The sequence below is a fragment of the Gouania willdenowi genome, chromosome 4 (assembly GCF_900634775.1).
Source record: "Gouania willdenowi chromosome 4, fGouWil2.1, whole genome shotgun sequence".
Classification (NCBI taxonomy): Eukaryota; Metazoa; Chordata; class Actinopteri; order Blenniiformes; family Gobiesocidae; genus Gouania; species Gouania willdenowi.
The window spans coordinates 6,214,154-6,233,859 of record NC_041047.1 but is presented as its reverse complement, the minus strand read 5'-3'; the positions used below and the strand labels follow the sequence as shown (position 1 = coordinate 6,233,859).

Here is a 19,706-nt window from a genome sequence, read left to right as displayed (position 1 = left end):
GGCCCTAAAAAAGAGATACACAAGACAAAAATGAGAAAAATATTTACTAAATATCCAAATTGGTGGTAATTCTAAATGCTGACGTGAATCCTATAATGTGGCCCCCTGCTGTGATAAATGATGAACCAGTAAGGACTGGAGGCTTGTAGATCCGCATGGAAGATCCAAGTTTATTTAAGAACTACCTGCATACAAAACATATTGCACATCAACCAGACAATCCTTTAAAAAACAGATAAACTGTAGTCGACCCAACAAACACACATTTCAGTAGTCCGAGTTGCTTTAAAACAAAACCTCTAGATAGTGTTTTTTATGTCAAGGGAGAAAAACAAAAAAAGCAATAGCTAAGGGATTTTCTGTAGTTTTTTCTTCAACTTTTTAAATACTGTACATTTTCTAAAAATAAATAAACCAAATGGATTTCCTTAAGTTGATTTTAGCCAGTGAGGAAGATTGTAAATGATGTCCCGACACCTGATGACTGGATTATTTCGTTTTTTGTGAGCATTTGGTCGTGAGAATCCAACACTGATGGCTCTGTCCAGCATTCAGACTACACTACAGTCAATGTTTTAACAGGTTAACGCTTCAGTGCAAAGAAAACAACTCCTATCTTCTTAAGAAAAGAAAGAAAAAAAAATCCACATATGTTGCAATACAATTTCATGTGGAACTAAAGTGGTTGCATATCCAAAAACAAAGAAGAAGCAGCTTATGTTACACTCCACAATGGATATATTTAAATAAAGAAAACTAAATTTAGTTTTTCCCAAGAATGCACAATTTGGATTCAGGGGAAACGCCTCAGTGGGGTTTCCCCCGACCTTCTCTGCGAAGGTGGTCAGGGCTAACCGGTGACAGGGTTCAGAGGCGCGACATGTCGGATCTGTTCTCAAGGCACAACAGCTGATCGATCACGTGTATGTCAAACATATGAGAGTTTTCCAACAAACCAACTCATGCAAAACAATGAAAGGAACAAAGTGTCAAACATCCTAAAGACAGAGGTTTGTGGAAGCATCTGGTAGAAGGCAAACTTTTGTACAACAACCCTGCAATGAAAACCTTAGCAATAAAAAAAGTAATGCTTCTTTTTACCACAGTATGGGGTGTAGTTTCTGGGTTCGTCCAACCTCTCCCTGAGCTTTCAGTGAAGTGTGGCCCGTCTGTGGAGAACAGCTCACGATAATCTCTACAAGTGTGTTGGGCTGTCTTTGGCAAGCTCATACAGGAAGAACTACGGACTAGAACAAAGAGGGTACTGTCAAAGAAAAGTTTGGACAGAACATGGTGTAAAGGGAGGTGAGGGTGCAGTTTTCAACGATTTGGAGTAAAAGACAAGTGTCTGTGTCTTAACTCTGAGTTTAAATATCAGAGGTGCTTTGATTTGCCTAGGTGTGACTAGGAGAGTCCATTAACAACAGGTTGGGGGTTAGATTCTCCTGCTTCGTTGGAGAACTTGGGCGTCTCAGTGGAAGACTGGGAGGGTATGTCGGCGCTCTTCCCATTGTCACCACCTTCATTGGAGCCGTTGGATGCTGGGACGGATGGTGGGATGTCTTCGGCGATGACGTCCACCTGATCAAAAGAAAAACAGAACATTACTGATGACGCAATAAAATAAAAGCTCAATAACAAATCACTCATTTTTAAAATCACTTTTCAAACCCACATCCGTTCTAAATTACTCTGCAAAAGGTTTAAAGCAGTGTTTTTTAACCTCGCCTAAAATCTCTTAATTGACAATAAAAGAATATGTACATGAGTACACTTTCAGATTTAATTTGAAAAAGATAAATTATTTAAACAACTCTATTCTAAACTTTAACTTTCACAACAAAAAATCTACAGTAGCTGGTGCATCTTTTTTTCCCCCTCCTTGCTCTCAGAGGAGACGGACGCTTTTTCCTTTGCTCCCTCCTCTTTTTTCCTGCTTGCTGCTCTTTGTCTTGTCATAATCTAATAGGAGCCTCTCTCTGCATCCCAATCATAAATCTAAATCATGGAATTGATCAGCTGGTCTCTCAATGCTGTTGGTCAAATTCTCTTAACAAGGAGGTCAGGCAAGGGTGAGCCCATATGTCCTCAGGATGTGGAAGACGTCCACCAGATTAGAATTATGATGACAGGTCTTCTTCTGATTGGAACATTTTCCAAAAATCATATATAACAAGAATCCTCAGAGAGCGAAAACCTCCGCCAAGCGCAAAATCTCCTCTGCCAGATATTGTCAGTTAAGTAGATCAGTGATCCTGATCATGGGACCATTATCATTCACACTTTAAAGGCTTGGAAGAACAATAAAATAGGTCCAAATGTATGGACACCCCCATATTTCTTTTAGAAATATCATGACTCTGGATCTGATCAGGATAAAACTCAGTGGGAGAATTGAGGAACCAACCCGACAAAACAGTAAATTTCATTAAAATCAGTCAATTACGATCCGAGATAGGAATTTTTGAAATTTCGCCAATGATGAGAGGGATTTTTTGATTTTTGAAACTGATTCAGAATCAGTATATTGATCCGAATCCCCTCCTAAATTTAAAGGAATCGAGGCATGAATTTTTCAAATCGACCCGCATTGGACATAACACTGACCAGCATTTAAAACACGTCCCAGAAAGAGTACAAGGCCTACGGAGAAGTGCTAAGGATTGTGGTAAATTTAGAATTTTACTTGAAACTGCTATGCGGCAGTGTACTTGAGTATGAAAGTTCTGAGGAGTGTGGACAGTCAACACTGCATATGTTTGGGACTTAACCCATAATCACCGTCCAATCTCAACAGTATGCTTCAAAATCCAAACAAAATCAACTAAACAAAACTATTGACAAATATAAAATTAATGAAACTTAAATTTAACTTCACAACGTTTGGCCCTCAAAATGCAGGAAATAGTGTTTCAAAGGGTTATAAGTTTCGGATTGCCCTCAGACCCCGCCTACAAGACTCATGCACCTACGCTGTGAAAAATTCCAGGTGAGAACACTGAATGTATTTGTAACTTATCACTGTGATTGAATTAGAATTATATTTATTCCATTAGCACGTCTAACATAGGAGTATGCATGTGCTTTGACAAAGTTAGGGTTTGTGTTCCACAACTGACCACATCCTTGTTTTTCTTGGGTTCCTTGGCAGTCTGCTGTCGGCTCTGTGATTCGGCCCTGGATATGTAGTCGGCTACAGTCACTGCACACAAAAAACATCAAAGGAAACATGAAGGGACACAACTCTGGGAATAGTTGTAAATTAGTATTACGTACAGAATTAAAAATGGTATTTAGACGTGTGAGGTTATTTCTCATGCACAAGCGATCAAAGTTTCAAAAAAGAAACCGTGGACCGTTATCATTTATCGCCATGGTTACCAAAACAAAGCACTTGGGAGACCCCAGTAATGTTTTAACAAAGAGGCGACAAACCAGTGTCTCTCAGCTCTGATTTCCATCAGTTAGAAAAAGCTGTAGAGCAACATCAGAGGAAATATTTCTCATACTTGTTATCCACACAAGTTGAACACATGAGCAGACTTCGTCACATGAACAAGCTGGGTTTAAAACACGTTTTGGTTTAGTGAGTTAACAAACAAGCTTCCAGCCAGTCACACACAGTTACCATGGTTACCTGGCTGCCTCTCCTGCGGCAGGCGGTTGCTGCGACGCCGGCTACGATTACGACGCTGAGGTTTAGCCTCTGAGTCATCTAGGAATGTCCGTTCATCACAGGGAGAGGCAGTGAGGACGTGGCGTTACACACCATAGCCAAACAACAACAACTCTGAGCTAAAGGTTGTTTTTTTCCCTGAACCCTGAAAAACTGAGATGTATTTGTCTGGTCTGTGTGTGATATGGAGTTTAAAGTGTTTAAAAACCATGTGATTTTCATACCAATTCCATTTTCACTCATTGAAGTGTTGTCAGACTCGCTCATGCCATCGATCAGCGTCGCGTCCTCGTCCGTTCTGCGTCGTCGAGACCTGCGGCGGCGGTTAGCGGCTACGTTGGACTCGCTACCGTCTGTGTCGGCCGTCTGGTCCGTCTCCGTGTTCGTCTCCATGACCTCACGGGTATCTTCGTAGCTCCTCGGCCCTGAGCATTAATTAGAGATTCATATTTAACAGTATGTTAGCAGACAACACTGTGCGAGGGGTGTCATCAATCAACCTCACGATTCGATTATGATTCAGGGTGCTACGATTCGATTATTCAATGATTTTTGATGCATCTTTTTTCTTTTTTACTTACTTTGTGGCTACTTCATACTTTAACAAGGTATATGTGTGTCGGTATTCATTAATTAAAGTAACCAAACGAATGTATCTGCATTATCTTTCAGTCATGTCAAATCACTAAATTCATCAGTAATCATATTACAAAAGAAAAATATTAGCTTTTTCAGCTTATTCAATCTGACCTAACACAAAAGCTATCATATTCCATAAAAATAAAGTAAAAACACTTCAAAGAGCTGCATAAATCCCACAAGAAACTTAACATTTTGCTATGCACAATCAAAGCAGCTTTAAAAACATATACTGTAAAACCTACAATATCAGCTCTCATAACACGTGTGGATTTTGGGGTTTTAAATAAACGGTGGATGAATAAAGCAACACAATGAATAATTAAAGTCTTCAGTCTCAGGATTTTAAACTTTTAAGTTCTTGTGTCATAAAAGGAGCTGGTCAACATGCCCCGTTGTGCAGTTACTGCGTCTCCTGCGGTAGAGAACGTTCTCTCCACTGAGGCACTGGTGCCAGGAATACACAGATACCTCTAGGCCAACTTTGAAATCACAGGTTACAACACTTGATTCTTTCAAACACTGGCTTTTTATAATCCACATGAATGAATCTCACACTCAGTAACTGTAGCCAAAGGCTCAAACATAAAATCTGAGCTTTGCACTTAATTGGTCTGGTAGACACCAAACAGACTTTGCGTGGATTCTACTCGACTCCGCCCAAATATGTTTGAGCCTTTAAAAGTCAGCTGTTGCCATCACCTCCTTCATCTGGTCTGTTCCTTCAGGTGTGCGGGCGGCATCTGTGACTTTAATTATTATGAAAAATGATCGTTGAACGTTTATGAATCGCAATTAATCTAATAATCAATGTATTGGCACACTTCTACACTGTACCAAGACAAAGTTTGCATCATTGAGTCTTTCAGTGGCACCTGAGGTGTTGTTGTATCCTCCTCTCCCTCCTCTTCCTCCAGGTCCTCCTCGGCCTCTGCCTGGTCCAGGCCTCCTGCGGCCATCTCTCGGAGGCCGTGGGCCCCTCTCCCTCTCCCTGGAAGTCAAACAGAAACGTCTTTCAGGAAATTCACGTCATGGATGTGATTTTCGCCATAGCCAGAAAGAAAGAACATAAAAGGACACATTAAAGTGATTAGCAGACGTCAAAGTAAATTTACTGAAAAAAGTTTTCCCTAATATATGACTATACCTTAAAATACTGTTCAAAAAAAAGACAAAATGAACTTGCCGAAATGATGAAAATAAATACCATATGAAATAATGATTCCAGCGCAAATTAAAAATATTTAAATGTATGTTTGTGGAACTGTGTGAGACTTCACCTGTCCTGGTCCTCTCCAGCCAGGGACCAATCACTGAGCTCATCCCGGCGCTCTGAATCAGTCTCAGAGGCATTGGAATGCTCAGAGTTGGTGCCTTTATAAATCAGAAAGCACAATAAATAAAAAAGAAAAAACAGGTTAACTCTGGGTCCAGGAAAAGGGTTTTAAAACTTCAGTGTCAGTTTCTTACCGTATCCAGTGCTGTAGCTGTGGCCTCTGCGTCCACGTCCTCTATTATTGTAAGAACGACCCGGGTTTGAGGACGACGAGGAGGCGTTGGCGCTGCTGTCAGCGTTATATCCTCCTCCCCTCTCTCGATCAGCCATTCGATGGGCCTGGGTCACCTGACGCAGCTGCTCATCAATGTGCATCCGCTCAAGTCGAAGCTGTTCAACCTCCTGGAGGGTCAGACATCATCAGCACCGAAACATCAGATCCAGAAAATAAAGGAAGGCATGAGAACATTTTCAGAAGATTAATCCATTAGTTGCCTCATCTGGTTAACTAGCAGTTAGCTCTGCACAAGAAGCTCCCCTATATGAAACTTAAAGTGAAGACACACAAAGAACCAATACAAAGTCAGCTAATAGTAGAGGATGCACACAAACAATTACAGACAACTGAGTATAGTTCAGGTTTTTTGTTTTGTTTTTAAATAAATACAGTGAAAAAATAGAGGTGAATGTCTTTCTTTTTTTTTTTTTTTTTAAGTGTAGCTTATGTTCGTGGTTTGGAATTTACATCTTTTTCTTAAGGTGTGTGTGTCTGTGTGTATGATATATTTTCGTTTCAGAACGCTAATTCCATTTTTTTTTCTGTTAGTTTTTTGCGATCATGGAATATCAGAGACCCTATTCTTACAAAACCATCCTCGACATCTGAGTCTGAAGCAAACAGAGAAACATGATAATAAAGGTGCTTTTAAAGAATCAAAGAAGGGTTCTTACGTTGAGGTAAGAGATATGGTACTCCAACAGAACCTGAACGTTGCTGATGCTCTCCTTGGTGCCGACAAAGGTAAACGGAACCATTCCCCCCTGTGTCACCAAAACACAAAAAACACAAGTGGAATGTTAGTATGAGGCAGCCTGAGAGGAAGGAAGCAGTGACACATCAGGGTAGTAATCTTACTTCTGGTCTGGGTTGTTTGTTGTCATTGTCACCTTCTATCCTGACCCTCACCACACCCGACTTATCCACAATCTCCTGGATAACTTTACCGTTCTTTCCAATCACTTTGCCTGGGAAAAAAATTAAAGTGATGCGCATTAAATATTGTGGTATTTCTGCTAGTGTTATTTTTTTATCATCTCTGTTACATTGATTCATAGTTGGAATAAGTTACAGAAAGTGGCAAAATGTGGCTCCAATTACAAACTTATTTCCTTTGGGTATTTTAACTATTTCTGCAGTTACATACCGACAAGATTTCTTGGCACTTCGACAGAATCCTCCAAAAACTCCAAGTAATTTCTGGCCTTCTTCACTGCCTCCGCCGTCTGAAACACATCAGGAGGTTATTACGTCTTACACATCAGGAATGCTAAAAATTCTTAGTGATTTTTACAGAAACATGCACAAACACTTGCACAGCCTAATTCAGTCAGTTTAAATGTGTTTTGATGGAAAAGCATTAGACCCAACCAAACCCGGAATATTTTCACGTAACAATGTGAAATATTTGTTTAAAAAGTGCGTTATCAAGAGTGATTTAATTGTGGTGTTTATGTGTTGCATTAATAATCCACTTACCTTTTTATTGTATTGTGAATCAGGTAATTATTTTACTTATAATGATATAAAACTATATGAACAAGGACATTAATCCAAATAATTTTTCCCATTCTGTCTCTGATGTTATTCTGAAAACAAATTTTAAACCAGGGTTTTTCAACCATGGGGTCGTGTGTGGGGTCACTTAGAAATAAAATCGGGTCACCTGAAATGCCTAGTAATAATATAATTAAAAATATTACTAACTAAAATTTTACAAAAAAAAAAAAAAAAAAAAAAAAGATTTATTTTTTCATTGCAGCAGTGTCCTTAGAGCAGGGTTTTTCAACCATGGAGTCGTGACCCTCGCCTGGAATTAAAATTAAAATGGGGTCGCCTGAAAAGTCTCATAATAAAATGAAATTAGTTACTCATTAAAACTATTTACTTATTTATTTAAATTTTTTAATAATTAATATTCTTTTTTAAAATTAAACACCACATGCAATCTCAAAGTCATTGTGTCCACTTTACCCACATTGCCTCATATGAATGTGGTGTGTGAGTGAGTGTTAGTGGTGGTCAGAGGGGCCGATGGCGCACTATAGCAGCCTCGCAGCTGTGGCTAAGTGTGGAGTGAAAGAATAATGCCATGTAAAGTGCTTTGAGTGACCAAAATAAGGCGCTATATAAATACAATGCATTATCATTATTTATATACATGATCAAAAAACACATTTTAGAGAATAAAGTGTCCAGGAGTCACCAGAAATGAATATTACGTAAATATTATTGGTATCAAAAGCGACACAAGTTGCTGTTAATTCTGTCGACACAAAAATAAAGCTGAAATGTCTGAGTTTTTAAGCAGGTCCTCTTTCCACTTTTCATTCTGTGTTTTGTTGAACATCACCTCTCCATAGATCCTGAACGTTCCACTTTCCTCATCCAGCTCTATTGCTGTGACTCCAGGAACCTTACGGGCTTGTTGGATGTTGCTGCCGTGGCTCCCGATGGCCAAACCCACCAAATCAGCTTTTACTGTGAATTCCTCCTGGAAGGACGACACCAGGTGCCTGGAGTTCTACACAAACACACACAAACCATTACTGTACATTCAATTGTTTGCATGACAATAAAGGAAAATCTGGAAGACATCTCACTGTTGGGTCACAGGATTGCCACAACACCCACTATGTTGGTAGTCGGTACGGAAAGTATTCAGACCCCTTTACATTTTTCACTCTTTGTTTGATTGCAGCCATTTCCTTCCTTGCAGATCCTCTCCAGTTCTGTCAGGTTGGATGGTGAACGTTGGTGGACAGCCATTTTCAGGTTTCTCCAGAGATGCTCAATTGGATTTAGGTCAGGGCTCTGGCTGGGCCAGTCAAGAATCGCCACAGAGTTGTTCCGAAGCCACTCTGTTATTTTAGCTGTGTGCTTAGGGTCATTGTCTTGTTGGAAGGTAAACCTTCGGCCCAGTCTGAGGTCCTGAGCATTCTGGAAGAGGTTTTCTTCCAGGATATCTCTGTACTTGGCCTTATTCATTTTTCCTTCAATTGCAACCATGATGCTACCACCACCATGTTTCACTGTTGGGATTGTATTGGGCAGGTGATGAGCAGTGCTTGATTTTCTCCACACATACCGCTTAGAATTAACGCCAAAAAGTTCAATCTTGGATCCATCAGACCAGAGAATCTTATTTCTCATAGTCTGAGAGTCCTAATGTGTTTTTTGGCAAACTCTATACTAGCTTTGCACTGAGAGGATTCCCTCGGGCCACTCTGCCATAAAGCACCGACTGGTGGAGAGCTGCAGTGATAGTTGAGTTTGTGGAACTTTCTCCCATCTCCCTACTGCATTTCTGGAGCTCAGCCACAGTGATCTTTGGGTTCTAATTTACCTCTCTCACCAAGGCTTTTCTCCCACGATTGCTCAGTTTGGCTGGATGGCCAGGTCTAGGAAGCGTTCTGGTTAGGGATGTAACGATTCACTCAACTCCCGATACGATTCAATTCATGATACTGGGTTCACGATACGATTCTCTCACGATTTATTTTACAAAATGGGACTATAGACATATGATGACTGAAAAATATTCTTTTATTTTTTTTGGGTTCAAAACTATAAAAAACTGTACTGTTTCTTTCATTGTCAAAATAATCCGTTGATAAACTATTAAAAACAATGCAATTTAACTAAAAATAAATCCTGAATGAAACAAATAAAAGAATAATACAAATGAAGACGAAGCCTATTAATTTAAATTGTGGTTCTTTTTCTTTTTAAAAGTGCAACTGAAAATGAATTTTGTGCCTTAACAATTGGACTTAAAAAAAAATTGCTCTGTATTTATGTCAGATAATTGTTTGGACCAGCAGAGGGCGGTGGTAACCCAGTGGTCGGTTGGCATGCAGCTAATCTAGCAGTGAAGAAGAGATGCGATGCTAGCAGACAGAGCTAATAGAAAAACGTGACTTTTACAGATATTCACGTAATATTACAGATATTCTCTCGGTGCTAAAGGGGTAAGGAATCATTTATGAACATGTAGTGGGCGGCCAGAAAGAAAGTAGTAGCAGATTCCGCCCGCCGCCAACACTTCTGGAAAAAAAGTACTGCGATTCAATTTTCACAGTATCGATGTGAACAGTGATACCTGTGAATCGATTTTTAACTGCCTTACGATTAATCGTTACATCCCTAGTTCTGGTCGTCCTAAACTTCTTCCATTTAAGGATTATGGAGGCCACTGTGCTCTTAGAAACCTTGAGTGCTGCAGAAATTCTTTTGTAACCTTGGCCAGATCTGTGCCTTGCCACAATTTAGTCTCTGAGCTCCTTGGGTAGTTCCTTCAACCTCATGATTCTCATTTGCTCCGACATGCACTGTGAGCTGTAAGGTCTTATAGAGACACGTGTGTGCCTTTCCTAATCAAGTCCAATCAGTTTATTTAAACACAGCTGGACTCCAATAAAGGAGCAGAACCATCTCAAGGAGGATCAGAAGAAATGAACAGCATGTGAGTTAAATATGGGTGTTACAGCAAATTCTACATTTCTGTTTTTTTATGTCAAGATGGGGTGCTGAGTGTACATTAATGAGGAATAAAAAGAACTTTTTGATTTTAGCAAATGGCTGCAATGAAACAAAGAGTGAAAAATTGAAAAAGGTGTCTGAATACTTTCCGTACCCACTGTACAACTAACAATACCATAGCTTTTTTTCAACTCAAACAGCACAGCTATGGGTTTGTGAATCACTGACCTCCAGGTGTTTCGTGGCCTCCTGGTTGCGGGACATGAGCAGCAGCTTTGTCCTAAGACTGCGCAGGTGCATGTCACTGAGCAGAGACACGCGCTTCACCGTCGTCTCATTGGTCGACTAAAAACACACATACAGGAAATAAAAGAGGCCTGTAAATATATATATATATATATATTAATATATATGTAAAAAAACGTGCCATCTAAAGAAGTTAGGACAGTTACCACAATCATGAGTTGACTGGTGTCAACACAGTATGAAACTTGACAGGCTCCCACAGCCTTCTTGAAGTCTTTGTGGGCGTTCTCACTCTGACACCTAGGATTAGAAAAGCCTACGTTATTCACATGATTGATTGAACAAAGGCTAAGTTAGCTTTAAAAAAGATATCCTAAATTGGCTAAAAAATCTATGCAAATAAAGGGGATTAAAATCTTCTTATATTTCTTATATTCTTATATTATTTTATGTTTAAGTTTGCATGGTGATAAATAAAGAAATGTGCAATTTATTTTGGTTTAAAAGTTTAAACAGTTCAAACAGTTTGTAAAAAGGTTATAAGAAAATACATTAGTTAAAAAAAAGTATTGACAATTTAAATAAAAGAATACGTATTTGTATTTTGACTATTCTGTTTTCTTTCCTCCAAAATATGAGTGTATCCTTCCACCCCTATTATCTATTATTAGTTAAAGATTAATTGCTCATTTATTGAAGGGGTAACTAATGATAATCATTTTAGGAGATCAGACAGCATTTGTCAGGAGACTGAGAGGATAGATTGTGATCATGTCGGCAAATGTCAAGAATCCCCTGTGATCACACAGGAAGACAACTGTGTTGTTAAATTACACAAAGGTTAATTCATACAGTAACAGCTGAGAGCCTCTGAGCACCTCTTCCATCTTTATGACACATGTACAACATGCTGGACAAAATTACTGTTCAGCACTGCACTGCACGCACACAGCCCTAAGGATAACACAGGCTCAAATCAGGACAGACATAATAAATCATGTCTGTAATGTTACGTACGCTTCTTGTAAATCCTGGGGAACAGGAACGGTGCATTTGTGGAAGGAGTTCTTGGTCAGAGGCTTGTTTGTGTTGACTGGACGCAGACGTTCAAATGTCACGATCTCATTGTACGTCGCATCGCAGGCAGCGTACTCAATCACAAAAAACTGGAAGAAAGGACAAAAGTTTTTCTTTATTTTCAGAGCCGTCTATTGTCTTCAGTAACTAGGAGTGTAATACAATAGTTAACTCACAATACGATATGAAATACGATATAGGGTTAAGGATATGAAATACTCACAATATGATATTGAAAATAGTCAGCAAGATGAAGGTCCATTGTTCTACGAGTCTTTATTTATTTATCTGAATATTAACATCCACTGTTATCTAGGAAGTTTAGTATTATTTGGGCTATAGTATATAGTCATTTTAAAGATGTAAATCCTTGTTTTAATCAGAAATAAAATTGGTAAAAAGTGTCAATATTGGCTTAAAAGTTGCAGGAAAAAAGAAGGAATAATTAGTTTAAACTTGCAAATAATGAGCATGACAAATGATAAATGTGGTTAAATTGGCAAAAAAAAAAAAAAATCAAGCATGAAATACGGTGAAAAGAGTTTAAAAGTGACAATAATGGGTCAACGTATGTGACAGAAAAATGTGCAGAAAAGGCATTAACATTTGATAGAGAAGACGCAGAAATGGGAGTAATGTAGCAACAATGCATTAACGGGAGCAAAAATATGGTAAGAAAAAGTGATAAAATAGGTTAAAATACACCAAGTTTGGTGTAGTTGCAGAAAAAGGGTAAAAACAAGGAAAAATGGGTTCAAAGGTTGAGAACCACTGTATTAGAGCAGGTCAACATCAAACTGAAGAAAACTCACATCTCCCTTCGTCATGCGAACTTTGGCCAACCACCAACCACACGGCTCCTGTTCATTTGCTCTGGAGAAGATCTGCCACAGAGGAGATGAAAAGCATTAGAAAAATGTCAACACAGACACAGACACACACAAAAACAGAGAACATCAGCCCTCTTCTTCTCACCTCCACTTCCTCTCCTTCTGTGATCTCCTTCTTGGCGTCAGCGGGTGGGGGCATCCTGACATCACTGAAGGGCACCTGGCGTTCTGGCTGCCAGCTACAAAACAAAGTCAGCAGTTTTACCCAATGCAAACTTTAACTTGTTAATGAGATAGTTCAGAGGAGCCTTTTAGAGTTTAAAGACTCACTTGTTTTCAAAGGCAATGGTGAGAGAGTCATCGTGGATGTCTTTAACAAAGCCCTTAGAGTGAGAGGAGAAAAAACAACCACAGTTAAAGGTAGATAGTTAAAGGTAGGGCTGGGCAGCGCTGTACAATGATGGTCAAAATGATAATCACAATTATTTTTATCAATATTACAGTATAATCACAATTATTGATCATGTTTAGAAAAAACAACTGTTTTTACGACACTACTTTTAAACAAACAATATGTGTACAGTTTACAGTGCAAAATTATGCTTTAAATAAGAATTATTATCAAATTAACCCAAGAATTAAAAATGTACCAAAGGCTAACTGAATGCATACATTACAGAGCCTGTATTTTAAATGTGAATATTGCTGACGATCAGGTTCATTTAATCATGGCAACCAAAATTGTGATTCCTATCAGTCGATATCGATAATTATTGATTTTCTTTTTTTTTTTTTTTTTTCATTTCTTATTAAAAATAAGGACCAGGAGAACAAAAGGCTCAATGCAAGTAATCTTATTTAAAACATATTTCTTTTAACAAATTAAAAAGTCCAATGAAACAAAAATGATGGAAAAAAACAAACATACATGTCAATGTGCAAATATGGACTATAAAATAATATATAATCATAAAAAATGTGCAAATCATTTTGTATTTTTGTAAATAATGATTTAATAATAAAGTAATTAGTAGTGTAACAATACATCGAACCACATCAATTAATTAATTAACGATCTAATTATATCGATGCACAATAAAAACATTGACAGACATCATCATCTTTAAGATACGCTTTTATTTTGAAATTCACATAGCACGTATGTACGTCTGTGCCGCCATTTCCTGCACGGGGATGGTACAACCCCTGCTGCCAACCCAATTTGTACACAGCACTATGCAGCCGCCAACCAGGAATGATCCACTGCCGATTCCTGAATGTGGCGCCAACCACTATAAAACACTAACGAAGAAGACCTGTTAGTAACCCAAGAGTGGCACGGAACCTACGTCGTTTACATATGGTTGCTCAGCAAAGCGAGGAGCCAAGGAGAAAAAGCCACGTGAGGAAAGAAGTAAAAATGATGAACTATATCACAGGAAATGAAATAATAATAAAAGCACAGCACTATAGTAGTGATGCTGATTTTAAGACGATAAGAACTGGGTTGAAGAAGGTTGTTTTGCTAGAGGTTTAGCACGTGAGTGAGTGCACAGATACACAAACTGAGATCTGATACTTTCAGTATTCGGTCTGTGCTCTTAAATGGGTTGATTTATACTAACTCCCCACAACAAACAGCGTCTGTTCATGTAAATAAACAAGACTACTGAATAACAAGTCTCTGGAAGTCCACTTGAGATATATATTTAATATTAAAGAAGAACAAAATGTATCAAAACCATATATGTAGCATTATTATCTGTGTACCCTTTGTTCTTTGGTTATTCCAAATCAAAACAAATAAACCATATGGTTATTTTTGTTTTACAAAAATTCATCATATGCCCCTTAAAATATGTTTTTATACTTAGTTATATAACAGTGTGGCATCAATCACATGTCAATGTTAAAATAATAATATTACTAATAATAACATGCCAGTGACACTTTTTTCTCCATCTGGGTACAGTTTGTTACAGTGAAATCAACTGTTTTTAAGGCCATATTTTTGTATTATTAAAATGTAATGCACCGTAGTAATTTAAATAAAACTACTAGATACTTTTTATCACTCACACAATTCAAAGTCTTACACTTTGTTAAATGTTACAGAATGGTGTGTATACTGTTTATTTAATGCCTGATACCTGAAAGACTTTAGAAATAAAATGGTCAAATCATATTTCAGTTGTTTTTTGGGAGTTGATAGACATGTAAATGATTGTGTGAGATGGGCATATGATATCACATTATATCGATCGCAGGCTTGTGAATTGAAATCGTATCGTGACAGACTTTGTGATAACAGCAAACATTGTATCATCATCCAAACATATCAACATTGTATCGTGATGAGGCTAGTGATTTACACCCCTTAAAGTAAGTTATCTATTTATATTTATCATTGAACATACTATTGCACATATTTTCTACTGACATTGATCACATCTGTATCGCGATGTATTGTTATTGGTAAATGGTAAATGGACTTGATTTATATAGCGCTTTAAAACCGCACTGAAGCAGTCCCAAAGCGCTTTACATATCAGCTCATTCACCCAATCACTCTCACATTCACACACCAATGGGACAGGACTGCCATGCAAGGCGCTAGTCAACCACTGGGAGCAACTTAGGGTTCAGTGTCTTGCCCAAGGACACTTCGACACAGTCAGGCACTGGGATCGAACCCCCAACCTCTCGATCAGAAGACAACCCTCTACCACCTGAGCCGCGGTCGCCCTTATTGTTCAATTGCCCAGCACTAGTTAAAGGTTTCACAGTTTGCTGCCGACTGTTTGGTGTTTTTAAGTTTGTTTAAATGACTAAATCAATCACAAAATGTGTGAAAACAGAATGAAAAAACATCCTGACATAGAAAAAAATAATTTCATAACCAATATTACACCACTACCACTTCTTCCTTTTGTGCTACAAACGTTACATTGAAACCCTGTGTCTGTCACTGTTTCCATGCCTTCACTCAGTTGTTTTATTTCTGTCTCCTCCCACAAACATTCAGAACAAGGAGAGGCTGACATGCATCTGCAAAGGGAGCGTCTTCCAATAATCTGTCCCGGAAATATGAATCAATGCCCAGACCAAAACAAACTATTTATATGTTCTCACCACTTTGAGGAGGAAAATAATACATTTCTCTATTGAAACTGTAATAATCTAACAAGGTAGGTGATCAAAATAAAATATCACAAAAAAAAAAAAAAAAAATTACCAACTCACTTATTTTCTGCTGCTAAAAACAGGCTGACTGATGCACGCATTTTTAATGATTCATGATTTTAATTTTGATTACATTTTATTGACTCATTTCTTACCTTTGTTTTTATTTTATGGTTTGAAATGATGATGTAGCAAAGCCACTGGAGACAATCATTTTGATATTAGATAAAGGCATACTGCTGTAGGCCTTATTGATCAATAAATCCAAGATCATCTGCTCAACAAAAATATGTGAGAAATTGAAATTACTGCATGAAAGTTTGTTTTAATCTCCACTGTAAACACTGTGTAATGACAATTTTGCCTTGTGGGATGTGGAGTCCCAAAGATATCACAGGGAATACCGGGAACAAGCTAGAACAAAAATAGAGCCAAGCCAATCACTGTGTCCTCCTTGTCTGGCAAAAAATCACAGTAAAAATGAAGTAAAAACACTTCTATGCATATGTCTATGGACTCCACATCCCACAATGCAATGTGCAAAACTTGTCCCACAATGTCATTAATGCTGCGTCTGAAGCAAATCCATTTAAATCAGTAAGCTTGGAAAACATAACTGGCCACAGTAAGCTGTTATTTGTTTTGATAGTTTTTTTAATATTATTTTTCAAAGGAGCAAAAAATGACTGTTTACACCTCAGTGTGCGCCACTATTTTGCCAAGTCTTAATTCCGATCGACTCGGGCTGCTTGGATCCTGCCCATATTTTTTCGAGTCGGGGTCCCGAGCTCAAGGGCTGTTTTATTGCACTTTTACAGTTCGTTCTGCCAGATTTATCCAGGTTCCGAGTGCAATCAAACGCACCATCAGAGAGTGTTTACAGTGGAGATCAAAACAAAGTTTCAAGCAGCAATTCCTTTGATCTTTCAGGCCTACACTATGTCTTTATCAGATTTTAGTTTTTTTAAGTTCCTCTCCTGCAGCTTTAAGGGTCACAGCAGAACTACAGAACTCAGTTATTGCTGCTGCCACTGTGGCTTTAATATGTTTTATTTATTCTGAGCAAGCACTAATGGCTGCACAAAAAGTCTCCTTCCAGGATAAAATAATGAATTCCTAAATCTTTCTTTTTTTAAAAAAAATAAATCATATCTCTGAAATCTTTAGGCATACTCATTTTGTTTTTTAACATTATTACCAGTAAATTTGACAGCTGATCAATTAGCGCTGAGTGATATATCGATATTCAAGATATATCACATTTTATATTTTGGTGATACAGTTGTCCCTCACTATAATGCCGTTCACCTTTCGCAGCCTGTGTTTTGCAGATATTTTTTTTTTTACAGTGTAATTTTGCATGCATTTTTTTTTACAGCGTATGAACGTGCATTGTGTTCTGCGTCCCGAATGGCTGCTGCGTTCACACCGGATGCATCACAAAATGTCCATATGTCCAGATTACATACAAAGTCAATGGATAAATGCGTCCCAGATGCGAAATCTTTCCTGTGGGGCGGTGCGGTCCAATCCGCACGTCAAGAGCATTGGCCGTGCGAGCGCGCTCCCGATTTTTCGTTGTATTCGCACATTCGCAGGAGTTGGAAATATTGAACTCCTGCAACTGTTTCGCATGACGAAAGCCAGAGTCTTTGTTGACGATGACGTCAGGCCGTCAACACGGACACAGGTCTGTTCACCCATTCAACCATGGAATAGAAGCTGTGTGTGACCAGCTGGAGCTACTGGATAACACGGCCTTTATAACCGGGACCAGACTAGGAAGGATTTTCTCTGTAGTTTTCATCTTTGAAAGTTAGCACTGAGCTAGGACAGCATTAGCCGCTAATCACACAGGCTTTTTTCACTGGTGGTTTATGTTTATGAGAGGAGAAAAAGGTGCCCAGCTCCTCACTTCAGCAGGCAGTGAAACTCACCGAGTTGGATGTGTCACTGGTGGGCGGTGCTTCACTTCAGACACGCATATGAAGCGAAGCACCGCCCACCGAATGGAGACATTTTTTTTATCTTGCACATTCTGAAGTACTGTATGTTTGCAAGTTTTCTCCCCGACAAAACCCACAATGTCAACGTCTGTATGAGAAAAGTGTATAAAGTATGTGGGGAGGGGTTTTACAGCCTTAAAACATGTATAATTATTGTAAAAAATAAAGCTGACTACTTTTGCAAATTTTGCCTATTGCGGGTTATTTTTAGAACGAAACCCCTGCGATAAACGAGAGACTACTGTATAGAATACTGCGATAACACCTTTATTGACATACATATGTTTTATAGCTTATTTTGTATCAAAACACTTGGTTTAGGAGTCACTGCTTTCACTACTTCTCAGAACAGCATGAAAAGCACATTGAGACGATCACTGAGTGTGTCCTAACCCAGACCTTCCCTGAAACAAGTCATTCTACCGAACTCACTCACAGGTGCTGTCCCTTAGAGGAGAATAAACCAAAAGTGGAACATATTGTCTTTCTGGTAAGACTAAGAAATATTGAAATTAATATCGTATATCGCCATGTTGAGAATAAATATCGATATATGAGTTTTGGTCCAAATCGCCTAGCCATACTCAAAACAGATTAAATCATTCGAACATTCTGGAAAACGTGAAGGAAGTAGTAAATAGTGTAAATGAAGGGTCAGAGAGAGCAAAAGAAGTGACGCATGTCTGTAAATAGCCTTTAAGTCTGTGGTGTCAGTGACCCAGTCCCAACATGCCAGCTGGGCGGGATTGACAAGGAACAGCTGGCTGTGTGGCACACACAGAAACACACACACGGTGGAAATAGCTGAGGCATGATCAAGTATCAAATAATAGACATTCAGTTATTCAGCCACAGTTACTCAGTTACTCCTCTCCGGCTAAACCTGAAAAAACCTTAAAAACCAACACATTCAGTCCGTGTTAACATTTACAGATTCACCACAAACTCCTGCGAGGAAATAAAGCACGAGCCTGTCGTGAAATGTACTTTAAACGCATCATGTGACGTCACAGTTGTTACTAGCGAGTTAGCTAACTTTAAGCCGCGCAAAAGCCACTGTTTAACCACTAGTAACAACACCAAGATGAGTATTTAAGTGTTATATGATCGGAGAAACACAAACAACACCGTGTGTCCGCGTTGTGGGATTTCAGAAGAAGCATTAAAGGGTGATAAATGGCTGGATAGCATCGCTAGCCTAGCCTGCTAGTTGCGGCTAACGCACCAAGAAGAAGCTAAAAAGCAACACCAGAGCAGCTCAGGACACGTCACAGCATTAACAAGCACTTCATTGAGCTATGGGAGCCTTGAACGCCCCACTGCGTTGTAGATAAGCGGGGTTTTACCTTGTAAAAAGCCCCGTTGAAGCCCCGGACCTCCACCGCCAGCTCTTCCATATTGGACACGCAAAGGACGCTGGGACGACAGGTGCGCTTGGGAGCATCAGGGCCGCACACACAGAGCCACCAGGACCGGGGCGGGGGGCAAACCCAGACAGAGCCCACTGTTGGATCCACACTGGGAAGGTGGATGGGGAATACCTTTTGATAATAATAATAATAATAATAATAATAATAATAATAATAATAATAATAATAATAATAATACTTTTCCTAAATGTCCTAAATCTAACTTAGATGAATACATAAGAAAATATTATCACATCAGAATATGAAATTACTAACTATCTTAAATGTTTTCGAAGAAAAGCTGTCCCCTTTGAAGATACCTCGAACAGAGTAAAAAATGAAACAAGGGCAATAACTCAGTAAAAAATGATTGCTCGCTTCTCATTTTCGAATTTTATCAAGGTATTGATACCCTGAAGCCACACACTAAATTTGGTTATCCCATCTTAAACGGTGTCTGAGAAAAGCTGCCCCCTTTAACTCAGACGGACGGAGCTCAAACCTATATATTTGACCATTTGTTGCTATATTTAACCCTGATCTCCTCCTGATATGCCTCTGCTCCGATTTATATTTTTATATACATATTCATCTATATATGTTGT

At 38.7% G+C, this 19,706-nt stretch overlaps 1 protein-coding gene across 3 annotated transcripts; it reads right to left on the bottom strand.

Annotated features, from left to right (window-relative positions):
* Positions 1-140: 140 nt before the first annotated feature.
* Positions 141-19,171, bottom strand: fxr1 (FMR1 autosomal homolog 1). Of its 3 annotated transcripts, none has more exons than XM_028443792.1 (18): positions 19,039-19,171; positions 12,834-12,886; positions 12,649-12,742; positions 12,486-12,557; positions 11,614-11,762; positions 10,803-10,896; positions 10,579-10,695; positions 8,222-8,392; positions 7,016-7,094; positions 6,727-6,836; positions 6,543-6,632; positions 5,786-5,993; positions 5,596-5,689; positions 5,191-5,306; positions 3,901-4,101; positions 3,638-3,715; positions 3,120-3,202; positions 141-1,581 (listed from the first exon to the last, which is right to left on the bottom strand). In XM_028443792.1, exons 1-18 carry the CDS (start codon positions 19,087-19,089, stop codon positions 1,405-1,407), a joined length of 2,037 nt encoding a protein of 678 aa, XP_028299593.1. In that variant the 5' UTR covers positions 19,090-19,171; the 3' UTR covers positions 141-1,404. The 3 variants fall into 3 exon arrangements, with proteins under 3 accessions (XP_028299593.1, XP_028299592.1, XP_028299594.1); XM_028443791.1 differs by having other exon boundaries at positions 6,543-6,641; positions 19,039-19,170; XM_028443793.1 differs by lacking the exon at positions 3,638-3,715 and having other exon boundaries at positions 19,039-19,170.
* Positions 19,172-19,706: the final 535 nt, after the last annotated feature.